The sequence below is a fragment of the Eubalaena glacialis genome, chromosome 10, assembly GCF_028564815.1.
Source record: "Eubalaena glacialis isolate mEubGla1 chromosome 10, mEubGla1.1.hap2.+ XY, whole genome shotgun sequence".
Classification (NCBI taxonomy): domain Eukaryota; kingdom Metazoa; phylum Chordata; class Mammalia; order Artiodactyla; family Balaenidae; genus Eubalaena; species Eubalaena glacialis.
The window spans coordinates 81516233-81538572 of record NC_083725.1 but is presented as its reverse complement, the minus strand read 5'-3'; the positions used below and the strand labels follow the sequence as shown (position 1 = coordinate 81538572).

Sequence of the window (22340 nt, the reverse complement as noted above, 5' to 3'; positions counted from 1 at the left end):
TAAACCAACTTTGCATTCCCAAAATAAACTTTACTTGGTCATGATTTATTATCCTTTTTATATACTGTTGCATTCTACTTAGTCAATCTACTTTTATGCTTTTTAAAACTAATACCCTGACCTTCGGAAAAATAACTCAATTTATATTTTGCAAACAGATAACTCAATTTATATTTTGCTAAAAGCTGTCTTTGTGTTCTGTATATTGTGAGGAATATGAGAGAAGAAGTTATGATTCTCTTCTCAGAGGAGTTTATGGTTTCACTACCTTAAGAAAAAAATGAATAATACATGATTGATTTTAATGTATGTCACAGGTATACAAACTTGAAAGTTGTGCAGTGGGGGGAAAGAGGAAGAGAGACAATTATCAGAGTTACTGTGCCAGAATGTCTTTGTAGAAGATTGAGATTTGCTTTCATCCTCTGTCACATGATGTAAATTTATGTTTAAGAAAAAATATTTAGACCAAAGTTGAGAACAGAAAGGGTATATTTATATTTAGGTTTTACCTTAAAGGAGACAGAAAGAAAATGAGAAAAGAAAAATGAAAATTCCTGAACTGGGAATTAGATCTAGTTCCAAATCTTAGCTGATTTTAACTAGTTATGTTGCCATGCGGAAGTTACATTATCCTTTCGTGCCTCAGTTTTCTCCTCTATAAAATGTGGTAGTTAGACCTGATCAGTAGTACTTGTGAAGGAAGGAGAAGGCATATGTATTTCTGAAAAAGCTCACCAGAACTCCTTGTCCAGGTGAGAATCACTGGATTACATATTTTCTAAATCTATTTCCATTCCTAAAAATCTCTGATTTTGGGCTTCCCTGGTGGCGCAGTGGTTGAGAGTCTGCCTGCCAATGCAGGGCACACGGGTTCGAGCCCTGGTCTGGGAGGATCCCACATGCCGCGGAGCAACTAGGCCCGTGAGCCACAATTACTGAACCTGCGCGTCTGGAGCCTGTGCTCCGCAACAAGAGAGGCCACGATAGTGAGAAGCCCGCGCACCGCGATGAAGAGTGGCCCCCACTTGGCGCAACTAGAGAAAGCCCTCGCACAGAAACGAAGACCCAACACAGCCATAAAATAAAAATAAATAAATAAATAAATAAACAAATATGGTTAAGAAAAACAAACAAAAAAACCATTAAAAAAAAGAAAACACCTTGCTTTAAAAAACAAAAAATCTCTGATTCTATAGTTTTGTGAAATCAGCACATTTGGAGTAAAGACCTTGTTTTTAACTTTGGCTTAGCCATTCTCAAATTTTGTGACCTTGACAAATCACTTCTCCTTCCTGGGCCTTATTATATTTATGTTTAAAATGAAAGTATTGGAAAAATGGGTTTCTAAAACCATTCTGTTTCTAAAGTCTGATCCTAAAGTGAAGTAAAGCTATTTGTATTATACATGTGTGTATATATCAAATATGGCAAAGAACTTATTGTAATGAAATAAATAACTCTGGTTACATGTTTTATCTGAAGGCATTCAACATTCTTCAGAATCATGGAAAATAAAAAACTAAGGCCCACATTGTTCAACTCATTTCTAATTTTTAATGGGAATTTAAAAATTAGTTGAAATGTTAGCTTTGTGTAGTATCTGCTCCCAACTTGTAATGCAAAAATCTAAGACGTCTATATGTTTTTCTAGATGTAGTTTTCCTTTATTATTTACAGTCTGTTGTAAGAAAGCTTCAAGGGATATAGGGCTTTAGAGCACCACGTCTTTAACTAGCTGGGGCATAATACATGATTTGAGTCTCCAATATTTTCTAACAGTAAGGTTTGTTTATTAAAGAAACCCCATGCTGTGACTGAATCAGTCTAATAGAAGCCAAGTTTGAACTTGAACATTCAAATGTATACCCATATATCTTGGGCATATATCATACATAATGATGTGGGGTCTAGACATCTTTCTGGGTTTGTTTATGTCTGTTATGGATTCCCCTCATTATCCATGCTGTTTGAGGGAGACCCCGTGGATTCAGCTAGTTTATTGCATACTTTCTGTATTTTAAGACTAACTGAGTTCCAAGTGGCCCATATGTTCCAACTTGGAAGATTATTTTCTCACTTGCCTGTTTTATGATGATGATTAAGGAAAAATAAAATAAGATTTTAGGAAATGGTGACATGTTTGAGAGTGGCTAACCATAATCCTTTTGGCTATATTTCAAATATAGTTTTATAATCTTTATTATGCTACTCTTCCTAAAAATTTTTGACAAGTTTGAGTTACAGCATCTGTTTTCTTATTTTTAAACCATATTGTGTACCATCTGTTGTTTCATTATCATTGATTATAACTTTTAGGATTTAGTGAAGGTAGGTATAGACTTTAATCTTTAGTTATACTAATTTTACAGTTTATGTATATACAGTATACTCAGAATGCTAGCTAGAGTTGAATGAGTATACCTAAAGAATAAATTTTAGATATAAAATAAAAAAATTTATTTCTACTTATTATTATTAACCTGGAGCAAGTAATTTATGGCCACGTAACTAGCAGATTTTATTGTTGCTGTTGTTGTTAAAACCTCCCCCCTTGACATTTATTTTATTAAATTAGGTATCTCTGTGCATGACTCCTTAATTTTAAAGAAACTGCTATTCATATTCTTTATAAGTTGCAAAGCTATTTTTACATCAAGTGAAATAAAGAAGTCAAATAACATTATCAGAATTTGCAATAAATATTGAAAGAGGGTCAATTGTCATTAGAATTTATCATTATGGGTATTTTTTTGAGGGGATGATATAGCACTTGCTATAAATATTCATCATGTTCTTAAATCTAGAGACATTTAGTGATTAGGTGATTTTATGCCTGTTTATGCTGGAAGCAACAAAAGAAACTTCAAAAACTGAAAACATAAACATAATTGAACCACCCACTTAAAATAAAAATGGAATAGATGTTTTCCAGGGGAGAACATGCTTTCTGTATAAAAAGGGCTAGTGTAACAAGAAGTCATCTATTCTTGATTTCTTTAGACAGCTAGACCTTTGTGCCTTGTCTAGTTTCTGTGTTTTAAGAGCTTGTTCTGTGTAGCAGAAATAATACAATAAATGGGTTTAACCACATTTGTCTCAGCTAGACAGTCTGCTTTGTCAGAGATTGCTGGTACAACATAAACAAATTATGTGTTTGTAGTGCTTTTCAATGAAAGCCTATCTAACAGAGCTGAGATTGTGTTTCAGCAGCTGTAGATTTAATCTCCTACCTGTCAGTTAAAACAGGCATTTCCTGGGCCAGATAAGAACTGGTTGTAGAGGAGGGAAGTAGTCACAGCTGGACAAAGACCTATTGTTATTGGCTGATAATGTCTATGTAGATTCAACGCCTTGTTCTACCATGGAAAATACAATCATAGTGCAGTTTTAAAGGAGCTAAACTGACCTTTTATATTGTTAAATTGGGAAGAGTGGAAGAGACTCAAAGCTGGGCTTTGTGTCATTCATATTTGGGAATTGTCATTTGGTACTAAAAATAAATATGTATAGCTTTGATCACCATTATTCTAGATCCTTGTGGATGCGATAGTAGGGTTAAGGAAAATGCCTGCTCACAAATTTGTAACTACATTTTTAGGAATTCAAGTTTTAACCCAAACTAAAGTCAAAAATTAAATCTATGGATAGATACTTTACCATGTGACTCACATGTCATGGGACAGGGACATATATTTTTCTTTTTTGCGGGGGCGGGGGATGCAAAGGCGGTTCTGTTTCTCTCCTTGTTTCACTTTCTTACCCACAGAAATTTATAAAGTTAAGTTGAACTGTCTTAAAATTGGTCAAGTTGGTTTGGAGAAAATGTCTATCTACATTCAGTCGAATTATTATAATATTATTCTGAGTCCTATGTCTCCCAAGTCATGAATGGCTGGCTACTAATAGGGCACACTCATGGATTGGTTGGTCCTTGCATTTATATCAACTTGGTCAGCACCCTAAATCTACAGCTTTTCAATTTTCAGTTTAAATTTCAATATAAAGTAGTTCATGAGTTCTCAAATTTAAAAATGAATATATGTGTCTTAATTTAATTAACTATTATAATTAAATTTTAATTAAAATTTTTATAGCATTTTTCATTTTGCAAGAGCTTTTTACTTATATCATTTGATCTTCACAAAATTTTTGTAGGGTTAACTGTAACACGGGGGTTGGAAGTTGACATTTGCGAAGTGTAAGGAACAGAGTAGGCAGTAATCAGGTCAAAATTGTGGATTTAAAAGACAGAACTAATTTTTTAAAAAGCCTACAGTATCCTTGCTTGCTTGTTGCTTGCTTGATTCTTCCTTTCTTCTCTTCCTTCTTTGCTTTCTATCTTTCCTTTCATATTCTTCTTTTCTTCCCTTCCCTTCCCTTCCCTTTCCTTCCCTTCCCTTCTCTTCCCTTCCCTTCCCTTTTCTCTTTCCTTTTTTCCTTTCTTAACATCTTGTGATTAGGACAAACCTGTCGTAATACTGCTTTTGTGTTTTTCATGGTACAGAAGATTGGCTAAGATTTTATATTGTATCTACCTTTAAATCTAAGACATATAATGCTCCTGTATCTTTTTTATTTGTCTAACATTAAGAATTGTCATCAAGGGCTATGTAATACTCTGTTTTAGATGGAGTAAAGAAAAAATTTAATATATTAGAATCTAGGACAAAGGAATATTAGAATTTCTTAGTAGGGTTTCTTTATTTTAAGAATGTGTAGAAAATTCAATATGATCATTTTCCATTTTGAGTTCTGGTTTTTTAGTTTTTTTTTTTAATTGACCTGAGTGGACCATTTTGTTTCGTTTTGGGCTTGAGTTTCTATTCCCTTTCAGCTGTGATTACATGAGTTATTACTAATCATTCAAATTATGCTATTGGCCTATTGTTCTTTGTAACAGCAAAGAATATTATTTGAGGTGAATTGCTGCAGCATCTGACTCTGTATTGTAAATTCCATTTCATTTGGCAAATATAACATTAGTCTCAACTACCAAAAAAAAAAAAAAGCAAGAGAAGTTTAATTTAACCAGTGTTTTGAGCCAGTTTGCATATATTAAATTTTCTACTCTTCTGATCTTTACTAACAGTTGATTTTTTTTTCTCATAGGTAGCTTGAATCTCATTTAAAATATTCCTATTTTTCCCACACAGAGACTGAATTAAGGATTTACATTTTTAGTTTTTGTCAATAAGCTTCTTGGCTGCTTAAAATCTTATTCAGACATACTATTTGGGGAAAAGAATTATAGTGATTCAGCAGTAGCCACTTAGGTTTTAATTTCTTATACTCTTCTCCCCTATGGGCATAAAACGGTGCAAGTGCTTGAAAGTGCTATGCTTCTTGTCTCATGAAGTCACTGGACAGGTCTGTTTTAGTCAGTCAGTTAATCAGTCAGTTAATCAATCAGTCAGATAATGACTTTTTGCCTTTCATATTTGGAGTCACTGTCCTAGTAGCACGCTAAGAATCTGTCTGCAATGTGTCTTCCTTCTGCTTGAGCAGAGAGATATATAAAATGGAAAAAGTTCACTGTTATCCCCACTTTTAGACTGTTGAGGTAGTTTCTAAACTGGTCTCTCTGCTTTCATTCTGGCCCTAATAAAGTCAAATTTTCTCACAGCAACCAGAGTGATCTTTATGAACCTAAATCAGATCTCATGCAACTTTAGGTCATTTAACCCTGAGCTATATTGTCTCCTCAGAGAAGCCTTTTTTGAACACCCCTGTCCGAAATAGTCCTTTCTACTCCCTACTGACTACCTCCTGCTTCCCACCCTCTACCCCTCACACTCTATCTCATTATCTTACTTTATTTTTCTTCATAGCATCTATTATCAACTGGCATTTATTATATTTAATATATATTTGCTCATGGGTGTGTGTATACACACACATACATACATATTACATTCATTTGTATGTTGTCTGTCTTCCCTAGGAGATAATGGTAGGAAATTTTCTCTACTTCTGTGTCCCCAGTGCCTAGAATGGTGTCAAATATTGAACTGAAAACCATTAAATAATTCAACACAGTGTATGCAGTATAAATTTTGACAGAGGGAAAGAAATTTTTTTTTTTAACATAAATGCAAAATTATTTAATTGCTGTGATCAGCCACAGGGATTCAGTTAGTCTGGATCAGCATCTAATAACTTGTGTGAAGAGGATGTAAGAGGACTTGATTTAATTCCCAGAGTGGGGAAAATTGTTCCCAGTGAGGTCTTTCGTGACCACCCTGCTATAAACTGCAATCCTTAACACTCCCTATACTTCCTTTCCTACTTTATATTTTTTCGAAAGAAATTTATACTTGGGGAATTTTCATAGAGGAGTTTTGAGCTGCACTTTGAAGGGTAGGTCAGGTTTGGGACGGCAAAGGGGAAAGGAAAGATCATTCTACATGGTAAGTGAGAAAAGTGTCATGCACAGAAACTTAGAAGCTATTGAAAGCAAGAGGAGAAAGAGGGTAAACGGTAGTAGGAAAGAGGTTTGAGAGGTTTGTTAAGAATATGTTATAGAGTGATTTCACTGCCAGCCCAGGCTAGGGAGTTTGGACCTTACCTTCTTTAATAGGAACATTGCTTTATTGTATCTAAGTTATTTAATATGAACATAGTACTAAATTAAAATATAAAAATAAAATTGCTCTTTTTGAATCAACATGTTAGCTTATCCTTATACCAGCTTCAGTGTTGACATACTTGTGCATTTAGTTGGCGTAGCAAGTGTAGAAGTATGTGTGAGTGTGTGTATGCGTGTAAGTGTGCATGCTGAGGGCGGGGCAAGAGTTGTAGATTACATTCCAAAATGAATTAAAGTTCCATGTTATTAACTTTTTGCTCTAAAAAGGCTAGAGTATAATAAAGAGTAAACACCTGAAGGCTATTTGATTTGTGGCTATAGCCACTATTTATGCCTTTACTCAGTGTTTATTTCCTATAAAGATCACCTTACTTTACCTCTCTGCATCCTGCTCCCCTGAACATATACGGGCAAGGTCTCTCATTGATATTTCCAGGGAGGGTTATCTTGCCATGGCTGGGACCCAGCTGTCAATAGTTTAGAAATCTTATTTATGTTCTGTTCAGAGTTTGTTTCTTAGCCCTTCTAGCTTAAGAAAGAAACTGTTTCTGCTCTCCACTATAGGTGATGCTTAAATGTTTTTCTGTCATTCATTCTATATTGCATAACCAGCCCACTGTGATAAAACAAACATTTTAAAAATTATTTTGGAAAACTGTATTTCTGGCTCTTCTGATGAGAACAGATTATTTCTGTCAGTTAAGGATTATAACTGATGATGATGAAATTATTAAAGAAGCTTAGAGGCATCTCTAAATTATACTATAGAAGAATTTTAACAGATATACTAGGAGAGCTCAGTCATTAAAAATATCTTCAAATAAATGAACAAAATCAATTTTTATATTTTCTTACCAACTAGTGGACTTCAAAGTCAGACTGTGGCATGCCAAAAGAAAAGATCACTGTAATGAAGTATGTTTGAAGCAGAGATATATTTCTATTGCCTCGATTTGAGGATTTCAAATGATAAAAGGACTTCAAATTGATTCAGAAGATGTAAAAATTATCAAAATTATTGTAGCTTAGTTTTAAAATAACAGACAATGAAAGTTCTTTAATGCATTTATGTTACAAATAGTTGTTGAGTCCCTACTCTGTGCAAGAGAGGGATTTTTACTAAGATACAAAGTCCCTGCCTTTAAGTTGCTTGTGCATAATTTTAACAAAACCTGTAGTTTAAGAGGTAAACCTGCATTTCTGGAGGAGGAATTTAATAATTGAACTCTGGTCATTGCTAACAGAATAAGGCTGTGTAAAATACTTCAGGGGTAAAAGCCAGATTGCCTTCATTACAGGTCAAAAGTTTGTGAAAGCTTTATATCTGAATTTGGTTGTTAGAAACAAAGGAATGCCACATTCTTCACAAATGTTACTATATTTATGTGGCATTTATACAGAATTTTAAAAAAATTAATTTCCATCTTGGCAAAACACTTTGATCATTGTGTATTTAATGGGGTTTCCATCTGAGAACAACAATCATTAGTCTCTAATATGTTTCATACTTCTGTGGAAATAAGACAGGGTGGAATAAGAAACATTCATCTTCACTAGTCTTTGGAAATATCTAAAATAATTGACTAGCTCAGTCTTCTGTGATGGCCTGGTGACCACTAACTGAGACTATTTGCATAATAGTCAACTCTTCACTTCTGTAGTGATAACTGTTTGTATCTGATTAAAATTAAGACTGTTTTAGTTCTCTTGACTTTTTCAGAAGTTGCAAAAATTGAGATTTGCTGTTCTGCTTTAACCAAACAAATGCACACATGGGGATAACAATATGCTGAGTTTATGCAGATTTTACAGCACGAATCTGAATAAAATACCCACTAATAGATCCTTAAGGAGTAATAAACACACATGAATTTTCCTTAGTTGCACTTTAAAGTGATTTTAACATACTACTAGACCTTAACAATAATATTTAATTGACAAGATTATGCATTTGTATGGATTGAAAAGGTGGTACATATCTAATTCCAAATGAATCATAAATTTTACTTTTGCATAACATGTTTTATTAATCTCTTTATGGCCAGGACATACTACTTCCCTCCTGGTGAGAGTTCCTTAAAGCACAGTAAGATAATTTAAACACATTTAATTAACATTTGTCATCCATTTTATGAAGTAATCTGACTTTTGTCCTCATAAATACTCTCAAAATTTTTCTTGGTTTTAGACTATAGGAAGACTATGGAAAGATACGTCATGGAATTTTTGTTGTAATTTATTTTCCTTTTTAAGCAAATCTTTCCTTTCTCTGTTGACCCTATTCCAAAGTAAGCTGGCAAACTGGGTGATTTCTACTACTATGTAAGTTAGAACAAACTTAACACTGCTACCTGACAAAATAAAGCTATGGACTTCTCTAAGGCATCTTTTTATTCCTAGTGCTCAGCATAGCACCGGGCAGATTGTGCTAGGTGCTCAGTGAAAGGCTGTTGAATAGTTGAATGAAGACAGGCACTACTGACTTCCCTTACAGAGTAACATGCCTCTTAGAGCCCTAAGAGGTCGTTTTGTATGTGTGGAACTCTTTATTTCAGGGAGTAAGGAGACAAATAAGTAAGAGATGCTAGGAATCATGATTACATTAGTACTCAATCCATGTTCTTTTCTTTGAAAATTCAATATTTAAACAGAACATGTACAAATGAATGAGAGATAAAGTAGTGACGTTTGACTACTGATGATCCTGGTGGATTAATGAGATATTTGTCCATTTTAGAAAATACAAATAGAACAGAGTGTATACAATATGCTGAGAATATAAAAAGGTGTTAACACAAAGGACAGGATTGGCCCTTTCAGGGCCATTAACATTTCTCTCTGAATATATACCTAAAGGAGATTTTTTAAATGTGCTATTGACCTGATAAATGGAGCCATTGTACTCCTACTCTCAATGATCATTTCTCTCCTGCGTAACCAAGGAAGGGAGCTGGAAAGTACTAGACTGTGAAGTGGATTTGAAATAGCTATCTGAAAGACCAACCTAAAAAAAGAGTTGCTTTGCTTCCATGTCTTATTCTTGGTAGTGAAGGTGGGGACATAGTGAACCTGGTGACAATACGTATCGTCTCCATTTTTCCTATGAATATTTTAGATATTTTATTAGATATATTTAATAGTGCAAATTAGTAAAGACAAGTAAACTACTGAAGCTAGTTTCCATTTTTCTTAAAATTAACTTTTCATTTAAGTATAATATACATACAGAAAAATACATATTACAAACGTAAAGTTAGTTCTTCATTAATGTTCAAACTAAAACATATGACTTTGAAAGACTAAAGCCTGAGTTTTTAAAAAGGATGCCTTTAAACTGCAATATCTTGAGTTTGTTCTACCTTTTCAGGGTTTTTCCTGGCCCTTTAGTGAAGATTTTGAAAAGAGTGGTGGCAGCAATATACAAAATTCTAGGAAGAAATTGAATTATGTTAAAGATGAACGTTAACAATGGTAACAAAGTGTTTTGTATATTATCCTTGTGGGAGTTTGAGAGAGAGAAAACATCTTGCCTTCAACAAACAAACAAATAAAAACAAACAAAACAGCATCTTTTTTTTTTAACATCTTTATTGGAGTATAATTGCTTTATAATGGTGTGTTAGTTTCTGCTGTATCACAAAGTGAATCAGCTATATGTATACATATATCCCCATACCCCTCCCTCTTGCATCTCCCTCCCACCCTCCCTATCCCACCCCTCTAGGTGGACACAAAGCACAGAACTGATCTCCCTGTGCTGTGCGGCTGCTTCCCACTAGCTACAGGATCTTTTTCTTACATTATTTGTACAATGATTATCCATTGGATGTTGGTGGAAAATATCTGGGAATATTGGACTCTGTGTTCTTAAATACTCAGAAAATTTGTGTCCCAGAATTGCTCCTGATAAAATTTCAGTGTGATTATTCTCCTGCTAGAGCTAGCTGGATTCTCTACAAGCAAGGATTTGCAATCCTCCATTAGCTATAGCAGCCAGAGATTTGCTAAATAAGACAAATGAAAAGCAAACAAAGTGATATCAAGATTTATTTAAAAGTCATTCTTGAATTCTCTTCTTTAATGAGAACAACTACAGCTCTATACTTTTTGCAGTTGTATTAACAATAATACTACCCTATGGAAATTAGTGCTCAGAAAACCAGTTCTTAAATCCTTGATGGTTCTCACGTTGATTAGTTAACACAAAATGCCTACTATATTCTTAGCCCTGTGATAAGAACAATGGGGTGTATAGAAATATAAATGTCACAGGCCATTCAGGACACTCAGTTTACTTGGTGAGAGATGATTAATAAATTGAAACAATTAGAGAATAGTCAGGTAGGCTGTATACAAAGTTCCTTAGTATACTTCAAACTATGGTCAACCAAGAGAAGTTCAAAATGTTGACCATTGCATTATTTTGCTTTTTAAGTCAGGGTAAAGCAGAGTCTTAACATTTTCGACAAAAAAAAAAAAAAGTTTTGAAACTAAAAGGTTTGTGTTAAAGCACTAATTTATCCTATCAAATGAGACCTTTTCCCTCCTAACTCTGCAGAATTAACTGAGATCTGGCATGCATTTTTTGGCAGTAAGAAGATACCTCCATGACCTTGAAGGCTTTTCATGTAAGGTTCTGGGGACTTTATTTCTTTCACTCTAGACACTGCAGCTTTTATAATGGTAACACTTTATGCAAATGACTCAGCTATTCTTTGCAATAAAGAATAGGGCCTTTAAGGAAATTCCACCCCCACCCCTACCCCCGCCCCTTTCTGTTTGTATGCCCTGCCTCTCCCTCTCTGATGGCTCTTTCTCTCTCTCTGTATTTTCTGTCTCTGTCTTTCCCTCCCTCTGTCATGATTTACAAATGTTGGAAACATTCCTTCCAACAGATTAAAGAAGCTTTATCCAATTAAATCACATGAGGAATGATTTTCTAGAAATAAGGCATTAAAAAGATCTTCACTTGCTCACTGTCTTTAACTTAGTAATAGACATTAATATGTTCATGATTTTCAATAAATACTTATTTCCTATCACTAAGAAAAGTTAAATAATCCTCATGAAAGAAAATGAGCCCCCGAGTGTCACTCTGCATATTAGCACGTAGCCAGGTCTCTGCCAAGTTGCTCTCTGACTGACTGCTGCAGATGCTCTTTCTCAAGTATTCTGAGTCATATCTTTAGTGCAAGTCTTCAGGGACAAACAATAGCACCTGTTCCTCACAAGATATCAGGCCAGTTAGCCCATTCATGTATCTTTAATGAAGCTCTGGGGCAGATGGCAAAAAATGGCATCATCAACAACTTAGCACAGAGAAAACAAAGGGCATAAGTGTTGATGCAACAATGCTGTTTTATGAATAGGAAGAGTCAGAACCTAAGTGTTTCACATGCATCTGCTGCTGTCTTGATTGTCTGAAAGATGTGAGGAACACCGTAGCAATTAAAATTTCTGGGCATGTAGCCTATTTCATCAAGAATGTGTTCCCTACCCTCTGCAGAAGGGAAATGCTTTGGTCCGGGATTGTGGAAGTTTAGAATTAATGGACAGTTGTGCTTTGGGGGATACAGTTTGTTTCTTTCCTGATGCACTGACTAGGCTTCACCTATGATGGGGTTCCTGGTTTCTCATTAGTCATTCAACTTACATACCCTGTCAGTTAGTGCTGACTTCCAAAGCAATAAAAATAATGCAGTTTCATGCTCAGAGATTATTTTTGGTCACGTTGTTTTACTCTTTATATTAACAAAATCAGTTTTACTTTTACCTATGGGATAATTAAAGAATCTCTGAATTTGGGCTAAGGGAAAACTACACTTTCAAGAAAAAAAGTTGCTATTTGAAATTTTGATAACTTCCTGGAAAAGACATGTGGAGACTGGTCACTCTTTGATGGAGTGAGGGGAATTCTATTATTTCTTATCCTTTAGTAAAATATTTTTGAAGGTTGCTCTTTACAATGTGATTGCCTTTCCTGGCACGTCACCAAATGGGAAAATAGGATGATGGGAAGGAAGAGGAAAGGCAGGCTTACATTCTTCAGAGCAGGGTGGGGCTTTTCTGTATTTTCAAAATTCTTTATCTGCCTTAGGCACTGACATGCAGTGCAGTAAACTTAATTCACGACTTCCATATAAGAAAAATATTTTGGATATTTATGTGATTCTTGTGTGGCCACCAAGCCCTCTTTCCTTACCTCTCCCCAACACCTTGCCCTTGCTTTCCATTTTTGTCCCACCTTCAACCAATAATCTAGTAAGTAAAATAAATGGAACGCTATGAAAGGAGAAATTGTTGCTTTAATTCATGATTTCCACTCACATTATTTGCACTGGGTCATACTGGTGAGCTTTGTATGAAAGATAGCAGTCGTAAGTATTCATAGACCTTCATTACCCTTGCTAGTTTTTAAGACACATAATTTCTTTTAAATGGTATCCCACTGGTGAAATCTGAATAAGATTTTTGGATTGTATCAATGTCAGTGCCCTGGTTGTAATATTGTTCTATAATTTTTCAAGATGTTACCATTGGGGGAAACTGAGTTAAGTGAACATGGGATCTTTCCGTATTATTTGTTACAGCCACATGTAAATTTACAATTATATTTATAAAACTTTCAATCAAATAATTGTTATCACAAAGAATTATATTCCTTATCTCATTTAGGTCTGTTTAGCAAGAGATGACTTTATGATTAATATAATATAGTGCTTAAAAGTATAGACTTTGAGCCTGACATACCTGGCCTTGAATCTTGGCTCTACCACTTTTTAATTGACTAAGTTACCTAACCTCTCATGGTTTTGTCTTTGTCATTAAATAAATGAGGATAATAACAGTAGGTACCTCACAAAGTTTTGAGAATTAAATGAGATAGAGCATGTAAATCACTTCCCAGGGCTTGACATATAGGAAATACTAGAAAATATTAGTTGCTGTGATGATGATGATGATGATTTCTGTAATTAGAGATAAAAGAGGAACTTTTCATCATCTCTCAGCCTATATTCTAACTGGCTACTGGATATTTTGGCTTGTATTTAATAAAGGGCATTTTGAGTTTTTTCATACTATTATTTTACTTAAAATGAGTTAAGGGCAATTTTATCATTTGGAGCTAAATGATTATTGCTAATGAATTAACTGGAATTAATGACAATAGATTCGAGATCAAATATTCTGGGTATAAAATAAGAGAGAAGGAACAGACTAAAACTGAACAACATAATATCTATACTCCCAGTCACCTCCAGAGACACACCTCTGAAATATAAAGTTATTTTCAGTTGCAGCCCCCCAGATTTTCTCTATACAAAGAGTGTACACACATGATTTCTCTCTTTTCTATCAATGAAGTCCATGTGATATAATGGAAAAAGCACTGGACAGGGTGATTAGCAGTTCTGGATTCTAGATCCAGCTCTGTCATAGGCAGTGTGACCTCCACACTGCCTATGACAGTGAGAGCCTTACCTTCTCTAAGCCACCTGGTTCCCTATGTGTAAATTGTGAGGTTTGAATTGGATTAGTGATTCTCAGAGAATGGTCCCTGGACCAACAGCACTAACTAGCTTCACCTGGGAACTTGTTAGAACAGTACACTATCAGGTTCCCACCTCAGATCTACTGATTCAGGGACTCTGAGTGTGGGGTCGAACAATTTTTGTTTTAATAAGCCTTCTGGTTGATTCTGAAGTCCATAGAAGTTTGAGAATCACTTCTCTGGATTAAATTTTAGTCTAAATTTTAGATTGTTGGACCCAACCTCCAGAGTTTCTGATTCATAGGTCTGGGGTGGAGTCTGATAATTTGCTTTTTGAAGTTAGATGCTACCGATGCTGCTGGTCAGGTACCACACTTTGAGAACTACTAGGTTAGATAAACTCTAAGCTCCATTTCAACTCTGTGATTCCATCATTATCATTGCTTTCACAATGCCTTCTGTCCCCCTCCTTATTTACTTTGTCCCTCAGTTTATTGAAACTGCCTCTTACCTAATAGTTAACATTGAAACTTTCTAAAATATCCTACCTTGTAGAAGGTGATGGACAGAGAAGAGCTTCCCTAAATTCTTACAGCTTTTGTTAATATGAAACACCTACAGCTCTTTGGCATTGAAAATGACCTTAGGACCTGCTATATAGCACAGGGAACTCTGCGCAATGTTATGTGGCAGCCTGGATGGGAGAGGAGTCTGGGGGAGAATGGATACATGTATCCGTATGGCTGACTTGCTTTGCTGTACACCTGAAACTATCACAACATTGTTAATCAGCTATACTCCAACATAAAATAAAAAATTTAAAAAAAAATGACCTTAGGTGGCCTACTTAGTTATCTCATGTGCGTAGCTAGTTACAAAGGAAATATCTTCAGACACTAAGTTTCAATAATTAAGGTCTGATGCCTAATTGCCATTGATCCCTTTATGTTGTCTTAAGATCTGAAGAGCTTGGGCACCAATGTAAAAATAAAATTATGTTTTCATTCGAAGATGCTGTTTAATGAATAACACTAAAGATCACAAAGTACATCTTCAAATGAGCTTTTTAATCCCACCTTCTTTTTCTTGGTTTTCTGGATATTTGGGATGGGATAATGCTCTCGAGGCATGGGTCTGCTAAGAACAAACAAGCCTCTGCCTGCCAAACTGAATTATTTATTTTGCTCATGTTTCCTTTTTTTGAAGTAGAGTTATGGGTTAAGATCCACTGTTTCTTGTTTTATCAGTAATTTGATAATTTTCTAGTACTGAATTGCAAACTATATAAGAGAAAAGCAAGGATCTAACATTTACTTAGTGCCTATTATATGCCAGTCACTGTGCCACAAGCGTTACTTTTCTTGTTTATTTAATCCTCACAACAACCATGTAAGGTAGTATCATTAGCTTTGGTTTTTACATGAGGAAATAGACTCAGGAAGGCTAAGTAACTGCTCAAGATCGCACAGCCAAAGAAATGGCAGTGTATAGATTTAAGCTCAGATTCGTTTGACAACAAAGCCTTTGTAGACATAGTAGATTCTGAATAAAAATATGTGTTGAATGAATGAGTAAAGGAATGACTATATGCCATTATCTTCCTAATGTTGATTTTTAAACAATCATAGAATTATAAAGTTGAAAAGGCACTATAGGTCATTATCTAATCAGGGTTTTAGTTACGCATATCCTTTAAAGTATCTCTAACAGATGAGTATACAGCCTTTACTTGACCACCTCTTGGAAAATGGCACACACGACCTCTTTAATCACAGTGATTATTGAATAGCTCAGAAAATTCTTTGCATTCAACTTCCCTAAAATCTCTTTCTTTTGAGCCTAGATCTGCCCTTTGTAACTCCTCAGACTTAATCTGGTTCTTCTTCCATACATAATTCTTTCAAATATTTGAACATAAGCATATATCTTTTCTCTCCCAAGCAAAATAGCCCCCATTTTTCCAGCTACTCTTCAAGATCCACACATAATAATAACTTAATAAATGTTTGTTAAATGAAAGAAGGAAAGAATAAATAAATTTGATACCTAGACTCCTCAGTTTCTTGTTTCCTTTCTTTAGAATGTGAAGCATCTGTGCTGTGTTCTGGGTACATGCTAGGGCCATATTTCTAGAAGTAAATGAAGTGATTTCCTTTGATATACTCTTGCACTGCACAATAGTCACCCACAAAAATATCATTTTTTAATTTTCTGACATAGAACAGTGCTGTCATCTTTGACATCTCAGGTTTGCATCAGGTCACAACAAGCTGGAGTTGAACAGCAAACCTAGTGCTTTTCTTCAGGGTTAAAGGCAAGACCTGGGCGCTAGGGGATCAGCTCCAGTTTAAGCAGGCTAAGTTGGTACTGTAATGTACAAAACTTGGGCTTACCTCAGCTAAAATGGAAGAAATAGCTGCCCAAAGCTAGTTTCTTTCACGCCCCACTGGCAAGGTAGTAATTGCACAAAGACCTTTTTATTATAAGTTGATTTTCCTGAGAAATGAATTCTGAAAAATACTGTAAAGTGTTTATTTTTTGCTTGCCCTTTATTAACCCACATCTTAGGGCTTTCCCTAGAGAGAAACTGTTGGTAAATGAAACCTCTTAGACCTACACAGGAACATTTTTGCACTATGTCCCTGGCTGTGGAGGGAACAGGGACAGGACAAGGCAAGTTGGTGCTATTTAAACAGGGTCATCAGCCAGTATATGGAATTTTGCCTAAAGAGAAGATTTAGGAATTTAAACGGGGGAAGAGTTTGGGGTTGGTAGAATTACTGGGAAAGGTTTGTATCTTAAACAGGATATAATGCAGCTCTTTTATACTAGTAAGGAGGGCAAAGACCCAGTTTGAACTTAAAGATCATTTCTCTTAGTTCATCCTAGTTTTGATCTTTAAACAACAAAAGTCCTATAGTTTAATTTTTAAAATCATGCCCTAAAAGCCAGCACAGAACCTTCCTGTGATGCTATTGGAATCAGGGCAGCATGCATAGAGTAAGGGAGGGAGCTGGGAAATTAAAATGTGATTTTCACAGACGTGATTCTGTCATAGTTCTTATTTTCTTTATATGGAATACAAATACTGATATAGAGTGAAGATCTTCTGTTTTGCATTTTTGTGCTCTTTGATACATTTATTGAGGTCAAATGAAATTTGATATAGTAGGATTTATTATGAAGTGCTCTCTGAATACAACTCCATAATTACTCAGCTACATGGTAGTGCATAAAGCTGTAAAACTGCTTAGCCAGACAAGCAATTTATATGTTACATCGAGGTGTGGATGGCAAAGAATATTAGTTTAATTGGGAGCCAAGATGTAGTAGCCTTAAATCTGAAGAGCTATATGTTTAACATAATGCAGCGAGGCTTTGAAATAAGATACCTAAACTGGGGAGCTACAGCTTTTGGAATATATAGCAATTAGACACTACTTTCTGACCAAAGATACTAAGTACTATTTTCAAAATAAAGCACAGAATGCAAAGCAGGTGAAAGGGCAAAACCTTTCAACATTGTACGGTGACAGAAGAAAACTTATTTCTTCTAGTTCTTTGTTTTAAAAAAAGAAAGAAAATAAAAGGAAAAAAAGTCAAGATAAAAGATAACCATTAACTATAATTTAGTGGAAGCAGGGAGGAGGCAAATTCACAGTGAGGTTATGTCCTTGGTGTACCAGTGGAATCTGAAAGGGATTTGGTGAATTTAGCCTGAATTTTTCTCGGAGCAGATTTGGAATGAGGTTAGAAGTGGGTGGCTGTTTGGGTAACCAGCACACCACCAGGGGTGAAAAACAAATACTCCTTGGCATACATTTGCTTTCTGTCTGATCATAGGCTCTCTTCTGTTTAGCAGGTTCAGGGTCACATGCCTCCGCTCATGATCCCAATTTTTCCACATGACCAGCGGACCCTGGCAGCAGCTGCTGCTGCCCAACAGGGATTCCTCTTCCCCCCTGGAATAACATACAAACCAGGTAAGTAGAAAGGGATTTAACATTCTTTTGGGAATGCTAAGATCCATATGTTTTTGCTTAGTAATCACAACAAACACAGAAGCATATGAAGGAACTATGAATAAAAAGATCATAAAAGCTATTTTCAAGTAAAATTAGAATTGTGAAGGGGGCATGTTAATAAACGAATTGGTTGCTAAAAACTTACTTTCTCTTCTTCCACTTGAGTTTGTTCTGAATTCACAGATAAAATGCTACTTTCCCTCAGGACTACAAATTTTTGTCAGCTCTCTCTCATACCTTTACTGTGAATAATTGTCTTTGGTTAAAGATACTTTGCTCCTCCTGAGAGCTTTTATACTCTAGGAGAGTGGTCACATACAGTATAAAATGCTATTATTGTTTGTTGTCTGATTTCTCTTGGAAGAAGAGTTAAAACTGGACTGATTTAATTAGCTTGCTACTAATAGGTAAAATTCTTTTTGATTTTAGTCTAAATAATGAAGCATTCAGTTGTATTTTCTTATTCATCTTTGAACCTCAAAAAACAGGACACATAACCTTGCAGTGAAGTATGTTTTGAGATGATTTAGCAAATGTTATGATTTTTCTTTATTCCTCTGAGTTTACTGGACTCCTGGGGAATTCAGTTAGGGGCATGATGGTTTGAAGCTTCTTTCAGAGCATCCTTGTAAACAGGGCTTTAAATGTTTAAAGATAGGTTGCCAAAGGAATCCAATGTAAGAAGATAGTCAAGTAAATAAAAAGTCAACCTGAATTTCATTTGTGCATTCTTTGTAACTGACCTCAGCTCAGAAGTAGTGACCTTGTTCTACTCATTAATAATTTCTGTGTCAAGTTCTTTTTAACATATTAACCTGATTATATTAACCACCCAATCTGAGTACAACAAATCTGACTGCAGCGGTTTCTTTGTGTATGGGTTTATAAAGTGAACAAAGGTATTTTAATATGCTTGAAGCAATAATAAAGTATAAATCACTTTACTAAAATTCTCTGTAAGGAATGTTACTAAATAGCATAAAAACAAACCTAGTGGGTTTTAACATCTATTTTTTGCCATCAATTACTCTTATGCTTTTGGTAGAAAACCCCCTTCCTTGTGAGGAAAGGAAAGATGTCTGTGTCAAAACCCAAATTATTCAAAGAATAGAGATCTTAAGCGATTGGCTAATTTAAGGACTGACTTTAAAAATTCCTCAGATATAAAGCAGTCAAAACTAGGATTAACAACGGTTTTTGGATACCAGAGTGAAAGAAAATTGTGTTACTCCAAGTTAAAAGTTGATTTTTCTAGAGCAGAATTTTTAGAGCAAGTTATATTCTGTGAAGTTAGTATCCATATTAAGGACAGGATAATATTTTGTCAGACAATATCTCTCTGTCAGTGCAGTGGTTCACTTCTTCTCTGATCTCTATAAGTAGTTTTGAACTTTCTTCACCTTGACTTCCTTCGGAATGTTGGTGTAAACTAAGTTTACTGGTTTAACCTGAATCTGAGTTGTTATCCCTACACCAGTTTTAGAAACCTTTTAAATGAACTGTATGTGGAAACTATTTAATTTCCATGTTTTTAAATTTAAAATTCTCCACATTTCAAAATCAGGTTATGGGCCTTATTTTCTTCTAGACACAGATATCAACATAATTGACATGTTATGTAATTTTGTTAAGACAATAATACTGTTTTTTTGTTTTTTAACATGTTTATTGCAGTATAATTGCTTTACAATGGTATGTTAGTTTCTGATGTATAACAAAGTGAATCAGCTATACATATACATATAGCCCCATATCTCCTCCCTCTTGCGTCTCCCTCCCACCTCCCTATCCCACCCCTCTAGGTGGTCACAAAGCACGGAGCTGATCTCCCTGTGCTATGCGGCTGCTTTCCACTAGCTATCTGTTTTACATTTGGTGGTGTATATAATTCCATGCCACTCTCTCACTTCATCCAAGCTTACCCTTCCCCCTCCCTGTGCCCTCAAGTCCATTCTCTACATCTACGTCTTTATTCCTGTCCTGCCCCTAGGTTCTTCAGAACCTTTTTTTTTTTTTTTTTAGATTCCATATATATGTGTTAGCATATGGTATTTGTTTTTCTCTTTCTGACTTACTTCACTCTGTATGACAGTCTCTAGCTCCATCCACCTCACTACAAATAACTCAATTTCGTTTCTTTTAAAGGATGAGTAATATTCGATTGTATATATGTGACACATCTTTTTTCTGCATTCATCTGTCGAGGGACACTTAGGTTGCATCCATGTCCTGGCTATTGTAAATAGAGCTGCGGTGAATATTGTGGTACATGACTCTTTTTGAATTATGGTTTTGTCAGGGTATATGTCCAGTACTGGGATTGCTGGGTCATATGGTAGTTCTATTTTTAGTTTTTTAAGGAACTTCCATTTTGTTCTGCATAGTGTCTGTATCAATTTACATTCCCACCAACAGTGCAAGAGTGTTCCCTTTTCTCCACACCCTCTCCAGCATTTATTGTTTGTAGAGTTTTTGATCATGCCCATTCTGACTGGTGTGAGGTGATACCTCATTGTAGTTTTGATTTACATTTCTCTAATGATTAGTGATGTTGAGCATCCTTTCATGTGTTTGTTGGCAATGTATATCTTCTTTGGAGGAATGTCTGTTTAGGTCTTCTGCCCATTTTTGGATTGGGCTGTTTGTTTTTTTGATATTGAGCTGCGTGAGCTGTTTGTATATTTTGGAGATTAATCCTTTGTCAGTTGCTTCGTTTGCAAATGCTTTCTCCCATTCTGAGGGTTGTCTTTTTGTCTTGTTTATGGTTTCCTTTGCTGTGCAAAAGCTTTTAAGTTTCATTAGGTCCCATTTGTTTATTTTTGTTTTTATTTCCATTACTCTAGGAGGTGGGTCAAAAAGGATCTTGCTGTGATTTATGTCATAGAGTAATCAGCCTATGTTTTCCTCTAGGAGTTTTATAGTGTCTGGTCTTACATTTAGATCTTTAATCCATTTTGAGTTTATTTTTGTGTATAGTGTTAGGGAGTGTTCTAATTTCATTCTTTTACATGTAGCTGTCCAGTTTTCTCAGCACCACTTATTGAAGAGGCTGTCTTTTCTCCATTGTGTACTCTTGCCTCCTTTATCAAAGGTAAGCTTACCATATGTGCATGGGTTTATCTCTAGGCTTTCTATCCTGTTCCATTGATCTATATTTCTGTTTTTGTGCCAGTACCATACTGCCTTGATTATTGTAGCTTTGTAGTATAGTCTGAAGTCAGGGAGCCTGATCCCTCCAGCTCCGTTTTTCTTTCTCAAGATTGCTTTGGCTATTCGGGGTCTTTTGTGTTTCCATTCAAATTGTGAATTTTTTTGTTCTAGTTCTGTGAAAAATGCCATTGGTAGTTTGATAGGGATTGCATAGAATCTGTAGATGGTTTTGGGTAGTATAGTCATTTTCACAATGTTGATTCTTCCAATCCAAGAACATGGTATATTTCTCCATCTGTTTGTATCATCTTTAATTTCTTTCACCAGTGTCTTATAGTTTTCTGCATACAGGTCTTTTGTCTCCTTAGGTAGGTTTATTCCTAGGTATTTTATTCTTTTTGTTGCAATGGTAAATGGGAGTGTTTCCTTAGTTTCTCTTAAAGATATTTTATCCTTAGTGTATAGGACTGCAAGAGATTTCTGAGCATTAATTTTGTATCCTGCTACTTTACCAAATTCATTGATTAGCTCTAGTAGTTTTCTGGTAGCATCTTCAGGATTCTCTATGTATAGTATCATGCCATCTGCAAACAGTGACAGTTTTACTTCTTCTTTTCTGATTTGGATTCCTTTTATTTCTTTATCTTCTCTTATTGCCTGGGCTAAAACTTCCACGACTATGTTGAATAATAGTGGTGAGAATAGGCAACCTTGTCTTGTTCCTGATCTTAGTGGAAATGGTTGCAGTTTTTCACCATTGATAACGATGTTGGCTGTGGGTTTGTCATATATGGCCTTTATTATGTTGAGGTAAGTTCCCTCTATTCCTACTTTGTGGAGGGTTTTTGTCATAAATACATGTTGAATTTTGTCAAAAGCTTTTTCTGCATCTATTGAGATGATCGTACGGTTTTTCTCCTTCAATTTGTTAATATGGTTTATCACATTGATTGATTTGCGTATATTGAAGAATCCTTGCATTTCCTGGATAAACCCCACTTGATCATGGTGTATGATCCTTTTAATGTGCTGTTAGATTCTGTTTGCTAATATTTTGTTGAGGATTTTTCCATCCATGTTCATC

The 22340-nt window shown here is 35.2% G+C and overlaps 1 protein-coding gene across 18 annotated transcripts in view; it reads left to right on the top strand.

Moving 5' to 3' along the window:
* Positions 1-22340, top strand: part of SOX6 (SRY-box transcription factor 6) — a 537504-nt gene that overhangs the window by 384289 nt on the left and 130875 nt on the right. For 11 of the 18 annotated variants that reach the window (XM_061201489.1, XM_061201492.1, XM_061201488.1 and 8 more), the window contains one exon: positions 17941-18064. The exons of 1 other annotated variant lie outside the window; for it this stretch is intronic. In XM_061201489.1, coding sequence (XP_061057472.1) covers positions 17941-18064 — 124 coding nt within the window. The remainder of the gene's footprint in view (positions 1-17940; positions 18065-22340) is intronic. 6 more of the 18 variants (XM_061201497.1, XM_061201498.1, XM_061201495.1 and 3 more) reach the window with 1 other exon arrangement.